Source organism: Gigantopelta aegis, chromosome 10, assembly GCF_016097555.1.
Source record: "Gigantopelta aegis isolate Gae_Host chromosome 10, Gae_host_genome, whole genome shotgun sequence".
NCBI classification, from domain to species: domain Eukaryota; kingdom Metazoa; phylum Mollusca; class Gastropoda; order Neomphalida; family Peltospiridae; genus Gigantopelta; species Gigantopelta aegis.
In genome coordinates, this window is record NC_054708.1 from 57,173,461 (window position 1) to 57,187,077 (window position 13,617).

Here is a 13,617-nt window from a genome sequence, read left to right on the forward strand (position 1 = left end):
GAATTTGGACCAATTTCACAAATCGTGTGTACATGTACTTAAGGACACACCAAGCTAGGAGTTAAAACTTCCACATGGACCATTAGATTTAAGTTGGCAATATGCGAGGATGTAGCTATGATGCAGCACAAAACAAGTCTATACACTGTCAGGTGGATTTATTCAGCCAACTTATTTTTGCAGCTTCGGGCAAAACATTTATGTGTACTAGTATGCTTGAGGTTTCACAATTAATATATGAACAAAGTTGAAGGTTTGTTTTTTGTTTAATAACACCACTAGAGCACACTGATTTATTAACAGTCAGCTACTGGATGTCAAATATTTGGTAATTCTGGCATATAATCTTTGAGGAAACTTGCTACATTTTTCCATTAGCAACAAGGGATCTTTTACCTGGACTTTCCCACAGCCAGGACTTCGATACTATTCATGGCGTACTGGCTGGGATGGGTCCACCGAGGTGTTTAAATCCTGTGACCAAAAAAACCTCGGGCAAGATCATGTCACAAAAGCTTCAATCACATTTCATTTATAGTTATTTCCGTGCTTATATCCAATTAAAGTTCAAGCAGGCTTTCTTGGGCACACACCTCAGCTATCTGGGCTGTCTGACCAGGACATTGGGTTGGTGGTTAATTGTTACTGAGAGAGAAGTCTTGTGTAGTGGTATAACACCTACCCACATGCTCTGGGTGGGAGCCAATGCCTGGAGGCAAATCCAGTTCCTACCAGTTTTAAGTCCGATGGCTTAACCACTACATCATCGAGGCTGGTGTCGATCTCAAATATATACTGACGTCCAAAATAAACTATACCAAGAAAAACTTATTTAATTTCCTTTATAATTTGGATAATGAAAATAAAATGGTGGTTAAATATCTTTCTATTTTTATGGAATGAAAATGTGTTCCCGGTATGCTAAAACACCACTCTCATGAATATATATATAACATGCAACATATTTTGGTTTTTCTTCAGTAGTCTCTCAGAATATTGGTATTGTTTCTTTTTGACATCAGTATATTTTACTATTTAACCCTTCAGAGTAGATCATGTAACATAACTATTCTTGCCATGACATTCCATTCTGTGGGTACACATAATAATTTATTATTTACCATTTCAGTGCTAGATACTTCTCCAGTATTAAGTAATATAATGCTGAGGGTTTTTTAAAAGGCCACATACTTGTATGTAGTATCAAGGCAGTTGACCATATACATTCAATGAAAAACAGCAGTTTATTCAAACTATAGTTTTCTAGTAATAGTTGTGCTTGCATTAGCATACAATGCTACAAGATGCAGGTGACGTTTTAGCAATTCTGTCACTAGACTACCAAGACTAGTTAAAAGTAAAACAACTTTGGCACAGCGGAGCTGTGTAGCTCTAGCAACCCACCCCCACCCACCACCCCATAATTCTGAATAAAAAATATTGGTATTAAATCTTAAGGCAGAGATGAATTTTACTTGTAGAATGCAGAAAATTTCATTTCATGACATCTACATGTAGTTTTCAAAAGTTTACAACGGAGCATACCCTGCGAACCCTCTTAGAAACTTTTGTTTTGCACCCTCAATCTCAGTCAGTCCGCCATCCCCCCCCCCCCCCCCCCCCCCCCCCAATGTCTACTTGCTTCCGCGGTGCCTGAAACTATGTATTTAGTGTCAACACAACTACCAGTAATTGAAAGTTCTAGCATATTTAAGAAAGCTGTAAAATAGTAAACTAAAATTTAGTAAGCAAATTCTAAAGACATACAAGTACTATAGATATTTAAAAAATAAATACAATACTATACTACACTTAATATTATGATGTATATACAAGTACACAAACTATTTACTTCTGTAAAACAAAAGAAGTCGTATCGGATAAAATGTGGAAGTAGCTGAAATACATGAACAATGTACTGTTCATACAACTGTTCATACTAATAATAATGGCAAGATGGGAATATCTCACACAGATGTAATCTATATACATTGTATTTTATTGTATTTACAATACTGGCCCATACCCAAGGGTGGGTGAAACATGTGTATGCATACACAAACACATGGGAAATTTTAAGAAATTAAATAAACTTTTTTTTGCTTAAAAAAGATAAAATTTTGTGACTACGGATATTTGTTTCTTCATACAAATGTACACCCTTTCATATCCCTACCCACTGATATAAATCATTGGTATGTGCCTTCAAAATAAAATGGTACTCTTGGTACTCTTCATTTTCAAATCAAATCCAAAAAAAAAAAGTAAATTAAAATAAATGAGATTGCATGATTAAGTATATCTATTTTGATTGGTTATGACCAAAACATGCTTAAACTTAAAAATTAAGAATTCTTGGATTTGCATATATGAGCAAGCCAGTGAGCTGGTGATTTTGTAATCGGATCTACTAGCATAGAGCATCTACACTATTAGAATAAAAATATACAGTCTGTTAGCCAGTGTAAAACCTGAGATTTGTATTAACAGGGTACAGGAGTATATAATCAGCAGGGTTCAACAAATTCACTCATTTTTGGTCTGGGCTAATGGAAATTATCAACTATATTCTAAAAATGGGACTTTCTCAAACATTTGTTGAACACTGTAATCCATTATCAGAGATGCACCTAACAAACATTTCCAACCCTGGTTTGTTTTTAACATTATTCTTTATAACCCAACTTTCATTTCTTTCTCGACATTGAAATGACATCTATAAGCCAACTTTCATTTCTTACTTGACATTAAATTGACACCTATTGCACGCCCTGCACCTATATGGCTCATACATGTACCTTACACATATATGCACTTTAGATGGAGAGAACAGCATTTAGTTAATACACGATATAGTAGTATACTTTGTAACATTAATCATTAAAATGTATGTAGGACAAGATACTATATCCCCTCAACAACTTGTCATATGGGAAGAACTAGTATTAGTGCAGTATCCTGCAACAAAAGAACCAGTTCACAGTCTAATAAACATGAAAAGGTACTCCAGCAGTCTGTCTGCAGTCTAGTAAAGATGTAACTAGTATTCTAACGAGGCATGTTCCACAGCCTAGTAAATATGAATTAGTACTCCAGCAGAGTCTGCAGTCTAGTAAAGATGTAACTAGTATTCTAACAAGGCATGTTCCACAGCCTAGTAAATATGAACTAGAGCTCCAGCAGTCTGCAGTCTAGTAAAGATGTAACTAGTATTCTAGTGAGGCATGTTCCACAGCCTAGTAAATATGAACTAGAGCTCCAGCAGTCTGCAGTCTAGTAAAGATGTAACTAGTATTCTAGCAAAGCATATTCACATGGATTTACAGTGAAACCTTTCAAGACCGGACCCTCTGTAAACCGGAATTCCCTCTTAAAACCGGACCTTTGTCTTGGCCCCAAGGGTGTTCAGTTTAGAGGGGTTTCACTGTATTATCCCAGTCAAGTCTGTTAACAGCTTCATAAACATCTTGCTGTACAGCCAGTATCTTAGTAAAGCCAGTGTACAGCACAGTAACAGTTATTTGTGGAGAAATTAAAACCCCATTCAATGCAAATGCTTACTGCTATTGCTAAACTCTTACTTGGCAACCACCAATGCCCCAAAATCAATAGTTGGTAGTTGGTAAGCCTGCAATTTGTTTTATATTTCCAAGATTTCCGTTGTAAATGTAATCTCGTCAAGGCAAAGCAGTGAGGGGAGATCTGAATATGGCTGTAACATCAATTCCAACTTTGTCTCAAATCTTTTACATTTAAAAAGCTTCAAAAATCCCAAATAACATGAAAATACCCAGGTAAAATATATGTTAATTTCAGTTACTGAAATGACGAACACTGGATTTTGCTGAATCAAACGGTCTCAAAATGACCATCACTGAATATTGTTGAATTAACATCTTGTAGTGACCCTAATGGACTCCTGGTGAATTCGGTAGTCTTGAATTTACCATTCTAAGCTCCTATCGAATTCACTAATATAACCATCAGTGGTCTTACCAATACTTAATTCAACACTTGAAATGACTTCCATTGTCTCTTGTTGAATTCAGTCATTCTGACATAACCACCTTCTTATCCAGTTAAATTAAAGTCTTGGAATTCAACAGGCTTGAATTGACTTCAATCATTCTGGCATGGCCATCATCGGGATTTGAACTCGCCACTTAAAACAACCTCCTCTGCCTTTTGTTGAATTCAAACATTCTGAAATTCACATCAGCCGGTTTTGCCGAATGCAACAGTCTTGAAGTCACCATTACTGAAACATGCTTTATGCACCACAGCATTGTCCATTTCATGAAACAAAACCTGCTGCATTTGATATGGTTAGCCTGGTTCATGACTACTTCATGAAAATACAACCTACATATTGGTCCTTACAACAAGTACTTTGTAACCGTTTTTTTTTTTTTTTTTTTTTTTTTTAAGCCTCTTGCAATGTTTTGTGGAATGATCAGATCTTGCAGTGTTGGTTTTCAAAGCATTACATGAACTGACATGGCATGACAATGAATTGATCATGAGAAGGTGATAATATATATAAGAAAAACGTATTCTCAAAGAACAAAAAATAATATAATTACTATCACTAAAATTAATATTAAAACAAATATTGCACACCATTGTCTTCGGTCTGAAAAACAAAAATAAAAACAAAATGAGCATTGTAATGATTTTAAAAGAGAATAACAATAAAATGTTACCAGTAATATAAATGATGTGAAATGTTACAAGCTGTACACAATTCATCCCTTGAAAGTCTGCCTAAGTGCAGTAGGGTAGCGTGGGTTGCCAGCGCCCAGGGCAAGGCAAGTATTGCACCCCCTAACCTGTGGACCGTTAGTACTCCCCAAGTCCCTTCCACCAGTAAAGAATTTTGTGCCCAGGGTAACCGCCCAAGTGCCCCCCCCCCCCCCCCCAATACTATGTCACTGCCTAACTGTTATTTTAAGAAAAAGAACATTTGTTTAACAACACCTCAGCACGTTTTACACTATTTGCTGTCTTAACACACAGTTATTTTAACACTTGCTCAAGAGAGAGACTAGAAACCCACTGCTGTCACATAGGCTACTCCTACCTAAAATGCAGCAACGTAGACCGAATAATACGTACCATATTTATCAGTCAATGGACAGTGGTTGACAGAGATAACAAAAATCAATTCATGAAGATTGACTGATCTTGTAACCCATCACACCTCAAGCATGCACTCTAACACTTACTGAGATTATTTAGCTTCATGAAAAACACCATGAAATTTATTCCCCACCCCAACCGTACCAATAAGTCAAAATTGGTGGGTGTGGCCCACGGACTAACTGAGCTACATCCTGCTCCAAGTGCGACAAAGATCACAGAATGTGTTTTCCCAATTTCAATTAGTCGGTTTCATTGTTGAAATATCATGAACGATGGGGAATGTTTATATGAAAGACCACTTAATGCTACAGAGCAGCCTTTTAACAGGATGGTTCTTCTTCATTATTCAGAATCAAGCACCATTGTGAAGTATATCCATGTCAATGAACCTTTTAGGGATCGTCTCATTTTGTCTTTTTTTGCAAATAGAGACTACTCAGTTGTTTTAAATACTTATTTTGTAACTACACTAGACAACCAATCAAGATGACAATTCTTACCATTTGACATGTGTAAAACTTTGGCCATTTTTTTCATTGTTGTATCCATTCTAGAATCTGTGCTATCAAGTTCATGGTGAAATTCATCCAACATCCTGTAAAAAAGTACTCATACCAATGAACATGTTCTCACCACAACAAACTATACCGAGTGCGTGAAGTTTCATCTTTGAAGAATGTTTTTATTTTTATTTGTTAAAAAGCAAATAAATTTATGAAAGTTGTCATTTCTGAGAGATTCACACACTTATAACATTACACTGTCAGAAAGCCAAGTTTCTAGTATATGTTACTGCATGTGTCAAAAAGATTACAGATGAGGCATGATGTCATTCATAGTAAACATCAAATGACATCATGTGGAATTTCAATGTGGTACAAGTCAGGCACCTGTTTGTTGGAAATGATATACTTGTACACTGGTGGCACCTAAGTCTGCGCACCAAAGCATTTGTGTTATATTTTAAAGTTAAAATCTTTCTTTAAAAATATTTGTTTCACCACCACAGTGCAATGGAACAATAAACGTGTTACTACTGAAAGTTATTTTAACTTTAATGTTTTTTAAACTCAAGTAATGAGCGCATTTTTAGTGGGACCTTCTCCCCCCCCCCCCCCCCCCCCCCCCACTGTATTTACTGGCCTGCATGACGGCACATAAGTCTGTAAACCAGACTTGGCAACCTTTAGTCAAGAGAAAGCTGGAGATTTTGTCAGAAAGCAGGAGACTTTTTAAATTCACACACTTTAACCCAAAATCGCAAGATTTAAAAAAAAACATTACAATAAGTTATATGAATACTATATAATGTCATATATACTTGTTAACCTTAAATCTTGGCATTAAAAAAAAAAAAAAAAAAAAAAATATATATATTAATTTTTTTTTTTTTTTTTTTTTTTTTTTTTAAGTTTAAATATTATTATGATTTAATACATATTTAAAAAAATATATATATATGTTATCCAAAAATGTTAAGAACATGAACAAGACATTAAATTTTTTATTTACAGTGTAAACATTAAAACAACCACTTCTGTCGATAATGTTTAAAGAATCAGCAACAAATAATGAATCCGACTTTTTGTAAGTTCTAAACAACAAACACTTCCTGTTATAATCTGTTTCAGAAAAAGTTAGGCTATGCAAATGAGATAAATATAAATGGTGTTCCATGCTCGTTAGTTTGGACAACACAAAATGACAATATAAAAAAAAGCCGATGTCAAAACTTTTGGTCATTATTCAACAAACGTTTCTGTTATAAGACTTTGTAAATGAACACAAATAACTGTTCGTAAGACATATAGGACAATCAATGATAAACTTCAATGTCTGTGCAGCCATATTGCATTGTGTCACTTGGAGGGAAATTCAAAGAATGCTTGGATGTTTACGCTAACAGATCAAATAAAACATTTATTTCATTTATGGATTAATAAATTACAATAAGGTATGTATTGAAGCTTTTATGTAAACTTGTGTAAGTTGATATACAAGTTTGATTATTCCAGCATTGACAGACACGTGTTGACAGGTGATACAAAAACATGTTGATCGAGGCTGGCAAAAGTATACTTTTAGTGCATTAATTTATAGTTTTTTCTGAGTTATCTATCAGTTTTATACATATATTCACAATGAAGATTGTTTTATGAATTAAATTAACGTTGTTTGTTGTTTACAAACATACCCCAATACTTGTTTTAAGATGTAATGTAACGTAATTAACATGCGTAGACTTTTGTGCCACGCAGACTAAGGTGACATGAGTGTATACATGTAAATTTGTTGGGACCACTGGCTATCAAAAAACGTCAAAATAATATTTTAGCTAAGCACACATATTGCATTACACTTTTTTTTTTTATACCTGTGAGTTTTCTACTTCCATCATACACTTGAAGAAGAGTGTCATATAAAGACGAAAAATGTCAAGTTTTATATTCTTTTTAACTTTGGTTTTAAATCAAAGAAATTTGTATTAAACTAATCTTTTGTTATTTTCGCTCATCTGTACCCTTTTCCGCAAACATGGTCACATATTATAACTTAATGACAAGAACGACATAATACTGACACATTTTGTTCTTCTAGTTCACTTCCGATCTGCTGACTCATGTTTTTGAGAACCCCGACACTGGAGCTGATCTGTTCCAGAGTGTCATCTTGAGAGTGCATCACCAGCTGAAAGGAAAGGAATACTGGTTTACTACATACCTATTCAATCTTACTATAGTGACAACCGGCCTCGGTGGCGTCGTGGTTAGGCCATCGGTCTACAGGCTGGTACGTACTGGGTTCGGATCCCAGTCGAGGCATGGGATTTTTAATCCAGATACCGACTCCAAACCCTGAGTGAGTGCTCCGCAAGGCTCAATGGGTAGGTGTAAACCACTTGCACCGACCAGTGATCCATAACTGGTTCAACAAAGGCCATGGTTTGTGCTATCCTGCCTGTTGGAAGCGCAAATAAAAGATCCCTTGCTGCCTGTCATAAAAGAATAGCCTATGTGGCAACAGCTGGTTTCCTCTAAAAAAACAGTGTCAGAATGACCATATGTTTGACATCCAATAGCCGATAATAAGATAAAAAATCAATGTGCTCTAGTGGCGTCGTTAAATAAAACAAACTTTACTTTTTACTATAGTGACAAAGACATTTTCAACCATGTGATAAATTTATCTTGTATTGCACATATATGTGCGATCTGAACTGGAAATTTTAAATGGGGAATTCCCTTTTTAACTTTACTGGAGTTAGCGCATTTTTGTTACTGACGTCGTATATAATTTACAAATTACAACACATCATATTTGAAACATTACACAAGATTGTCGCAGTGTAAGATTCTTAACGTTACGTAAATCCATGAGAGGAGTTTTGATGCTAGATTTAGCAAAGTGTTGTTATGACGTTAAATTAAAAACCGTTTTTGTAAAGCATAAAAGAAGGTATGTAATAAATACAGAACTTCACATACATTGTTTTCAATTCTTATTTATTGCACTTGTTTATTTTGCCAAAGAACATACTCGACCGCTACACGGTATTGTGGTATATATTCTTGTACAAAATAAACCTGTGCAATTTATAGGCAGCAAAAACAAAATATGTGAAGTTCTGAATATTTATTATACCTCGGCACATTTTAAACTACAGCTCTTTGGTGTCTCAATAACAATATCAGGGAACATTTTGTTCAGTAGCGTGTCGCAATTCTCTACACAAATTTCAGAGATCACTACACAATTCTAAAACAGTAAATAGTAGTTGCTACTCAATTTTCAACTGATTACTAATAATTTGTAAAGTAAAATGTTCCTTGGCTATGCCAACACTTGATTTAGAGAGACAGACACAGAGAGACTGTGTGTAAAAGAAATCCTATTGTCACCAGAAAGGCTACTCATTCAGAAAAGCCGCAACTAATGTTTTACATATACCGGTATTTTCCCATAGAAAAGTATATACCATGGCCTTTGAAGTAGAATTTATGGGGAATAGTTACTAACTAATAAAAGAACTATAGAACAGGTCTCTGAAAACTGCACAAATAAAGACGCAGACATCTTTTGCATAACCCTGTATCCCTCAAAATTTGTGATAGCAATCAGCAATGCCACTGTAAAAAGCTATTGAAAATGGATCTGATTTGTATAATTATGGGGTAGTTACTTTATTATCCCTATTAAATTGCTGTCGAAGGTTGACCTGAATATAGACAGCTCAAGATCATGATGGGATATCCAATTATGCAAAATGAAACGGGCTACATAGACATTTTTTTAATCAACCATAAATGGTTTAAGACGAATTGTGGACTCCCATAAGACTGTAGAAGACAAACAGTCAACATGGCTATAACTCATAATAAAACGGTGATAATGTTTTACCGAGTGACGAACCTGATGTTGCTGATGCGTGTCCTCTATATACATCAGACACTAACGATCACCCCCTCACCCCAAGCAAGAAGAAATCACTGGGGAAGAGTACAGTTTACTATTTTGTTAATAAAACGGTGATAATGTTTTACAGTGTGTTACCAACCTGCTGCTGTTGACGTGTGTCGTCTATATACCTCTGATTCGATCGTTCCATCTCACTGTCTAACCGGGTGTAGCGATCCTGTGGGTACTTGGGACCATTTGAAGACAGAAGGGACTGTGTAACAAATTCAATCACATCAATAATAGAAATAAACAAGAATAACAAAAGTAAAAGATTCACAGATTATCTTCAGTACATGTATAATGGTTTGTTATAAGTGCCACTTCAATCATGCCTATAAAACTAGAAAATATAAACTTTACTAATGAATATGGGCCCAAATGTTTTAAGACACACGTAATTGACCCCGACATTTTTAGAATATTGTAGTGCAAAGACGGCTTTGAAAATATAGGCCCTGATTTATATCACATTCAGTTTAAAATAAAGTACACCTTTGTACATGTGTATCTAAGACTTGTTCCTAACAAAACGAGTTAGCCCATATTTAGTTGTACATGTTCTAACCAAATGATAAGACTTTAGTATACACATACATGTTATTCCATATCAAAACCGATACTTTTAGAGAACAAATATCAAACTAAATTTACCTGACGGGCATCTCCTGATTCACGTGGTTTTGAAGTTGGGCTAGATAACTGATCTTTCATCTCCTAAAAACATTTAATGAGGATCTTAACAACACATGAGGTCATCAATAAAATAAGCACAAACTAATCACGTAAACACATATCCATCTTGAAGATGATTGTAATCACGTAAACACATATCCATCTTGAAGATGATTGTAATCACGTAAACACATATCCATCTTGAAGATGATTGTAATTATGATCTCCAATATTTACTTGATTACTAACACATTTATAGCACTATGTTTTTATTTAAATGTTAATCTCTTTCGTAAATTATTTTAAACATGCTTTATAAAGCACCTTTTATTACAACTGTCAATAATTGGCATGCACTGCACCTCTATAAGAAGGCCACCTATTAAAAAAACCCATACCATATTACAAGTCCATGGCAGAATATAATAATGGTTAAAACCGTTTCTCAAGATATTTTATACAGGCGACTGTTCGGGTTTCACATGTAGAGAACATACTTATTCTTCATTCGATGCTTACCCGAACTTTTGATTTGGTTCTGTCGATAAAACCTCTCCGTTCCTGTACCGCCATCTCATCAATCTTGAACTTACGCGGATTTTTCTCCACAATACATAGCAAAAGTTAAGGACAAATAGTAAAATTCTGCCATTTAAGGACATCTTCCAGAAATTATTACATGCAGTTATGGCAACTATTTTTATGCACAAAGCCTACAAAGTACATGCATTACTGTGTTGACATCTGTGGATCATCGAAGATCAAAGAAATATGTTGTTTATCGACACCCCAGCACATTATTAAATCAGCAAGTTGGGTAATTGTGACACATGGTCTCGAGAATTGAAATTAACTGAATTGAATATTTAACGACACCCTAGCATAAAAAACACATTCGTTAATGGACGCCAAACAAAGGTAAATGATGATCAATAAGTAAATCTTAAAATTATGAACAAAACAAAATGTAAAGAACTGTGAAAGAGTTTGTAACAATGGAAAAACAGACGTCTAGAGAAAAGTACATGTCACGTGTGAAGGGAGATCGGTGCAAGGCAAGAAAGGCGGGAGTTGAGGACAGAAGAAAGGTGGTCTTGGCCGGGATCAGGAGCATGGTGTTGGAGTAACTGAATGTATGAATAGAGAAGAGAAATACAGGTGATAACGAGTTTACAAGTTGTAGTTGTAAAATATCAAACTCAAAACAGACAAAAAAAGACACAGAAGATTGTGCATGGATGTCATTAATAGCCAGCACCCGGCGATTTTTCGCCGGCTATCTAATCAATTGTCGCCGGGTATCGAACTTCCAATAAACAATGCTTGTCGACTTTTTGTTGATTAATGGCCGCCTATAATTTGATTTTCACCTGCTATTTTTATTTTTAATGAGATCACTGTTGTGTTGTATTTGCCACTCTCGTGAATGTTTCCAGCCCTGTACCATGATGAGGAACATCTCATGGAAAAGCATAGTTGACAGTAAGAGACGAGAATAAGAGACATGACCTGCTGCCACTTTGTTTTATTAGTAGCCGATGAATCAATGTGCTCTAGTGGTGTCGTTAAACAAAAAAAAACTTTAAAAAATCATTACAACCAAATGTGAGTAATATTTTGCATTCGAATCTCAAAGGTGAGAATATTTTTACAAAACATTCAAGGATATTGACTGTCTCCTCTAGATCTTCCAAATCCCACTCAATACTGCGTAGACTGTTTCGTAATTCGTTTGTCGTCCAGTCGAGTTCCTCATGAGACACAAGATTCGGTGCCGACTGTAGCTCCTTCCACCGGTTAAAAAGGCCACGAGCACTAGACAGAGCCCGCTCAACTTCACTAAAATAAAAAGTTAAAACCCGGTCATGTTTTTACAATATTTCACGTGAACCGTTGTTCTGTTTGTGTGTCCATTACACAACTTTAAAATCACATGAATTGCCAATTGGCTGCATGGTGAACTTATATTCTAAAATAAAAATGTCCATATCAGTAGTCATAGTGAAAAACATTTTAATATATTTCGACTATCAATGTAGCAGAAAAACATAGAGCTCACCCTGTACATTGCCAAATTAGCCAATTGCTAATTTTAATACAAAATGGCTACAAAATTTAGACTTTGGCTAATAAAATAATCCTCAAATTAACCACATTTTAATGATTTTCAATGAAATACTCTACATTCCCGAAAATTGGCTAAACCAAAATTTGTTCCAGTGTGAGCCCTGAATTAGTCCAAATGTCTCATGACAGGGCTCAAAACAGGGAATAAAATATGGCCTGCTGTTATTTTTTTAAAATAGCAGGTCAAAAAAATATGTCCTGCTAAGAAACTATATGGCCTGCTGGAAATAAAGATAGAACAAGGAGATGGGAGGGTTGGGGACAGTGTGTGGAAAAGTAGGACCTCTGAGATGTATTTTAGAGCATTATAAAATTAAAATATTTATACAGAATTACAAACTAAATTGCAGATAAAATAATCGTACATATATATTTGGCTCTTGGAAAATGACCTGCGATTTTTTTTATAATTTTAGCAAGTGATTTTCTTTTTCATCCACTAGGTCTAAAAAATGAAAGCTTTTTGAAGGCCGTTACTTCAAGCCCTGAATTAGGTAACTCACCAGTCAAGTACATAAAATTCATGTAACTAAATTATCAGTTACAAAAGTAAAACTTGTATGAACCAACTTATAACCTTATAGGGATGTACTGTGACAGAATGAACTAAACATCTTTTGAAAGAGCATGAATTTTTATCCCCATGATTCCACATTTGATCTTCTATTAGTTAGTTTCCTCCAAAAGCACCATTGTAAAGGAAATTTAAAACAGAAAAATGTACTATGACAAATTCTCACATTAACAACATCGTAACATTGTTATTATGAAATAAGAAGATTTGTTGGCTTTCTTGAAGGAAAGCCAACCCTAACCGGATTATATTATTTGTAACACTTTACAAAGTATTCAGCAGAATAAAATATTATTTTAACAAACTTTTTTTTTCAATGGGGTGGGTGAGGGACGGGAAGAACTTTTACAATTAAAAAAACCACATAATAAATAAGATATTAAAATCAAATCGAAAATAAGAGTTCAACGAAAATATGTACTGTAACGGAATTAAATGGCAGGTGTTAAACAAATAGACATGTAGAAGTATAATATTAAAACTAACTCTTTGACAACAAAAAATGGATCTTCTAACGACATTTCGCTATAGACATAGAAATCGTAGGTTAGTGGCTGGTGAAAACAGTCTGCTTCAGACAATAAACTCGCCAAAGATCGAAAATGGCGAGTTCATATTGACGTCATAGGGGTTTTCCCAGTTGA

General features: G+C 34.9%; 1 protein-coding gene across 1 annotated transcript; it reads right to left on the reverse strand.

Annotated features, from left to right (window-relative positions):
- Positions 1-4,389: 4,389 nt before the first annotated feature.
- LOC121383111 (syntaxin-6-like) lies at positions 4,390-13,594 on the reverse strand. Its single transcript, XM_041512900.1, has 8 exons — positions 13,460-13,594; positions 11,942-12,111; positions 10,792-10,886; positions 10,252-10,314; positions 9,698-9,811; positions 7,724-7,830; positions 5,643-5,737; positions 4,390-4,633 (listed from the first exon to the last, which is right to left on the reverse strand). The coding sequence occupies exons 1-8, from the start codon at positions 13,492-13,494 to the stop codon at positions 4,557-4,559; spliced, it is 756 nt and encodes a 251-aa protein (XP_041368834.1). The 5' UTR covers positions 13,495-13,594; the 3' UTR covers positions 4,390-4,556.
- Positions 13,595-13,617: the final 23 nt, after the last annotated feature.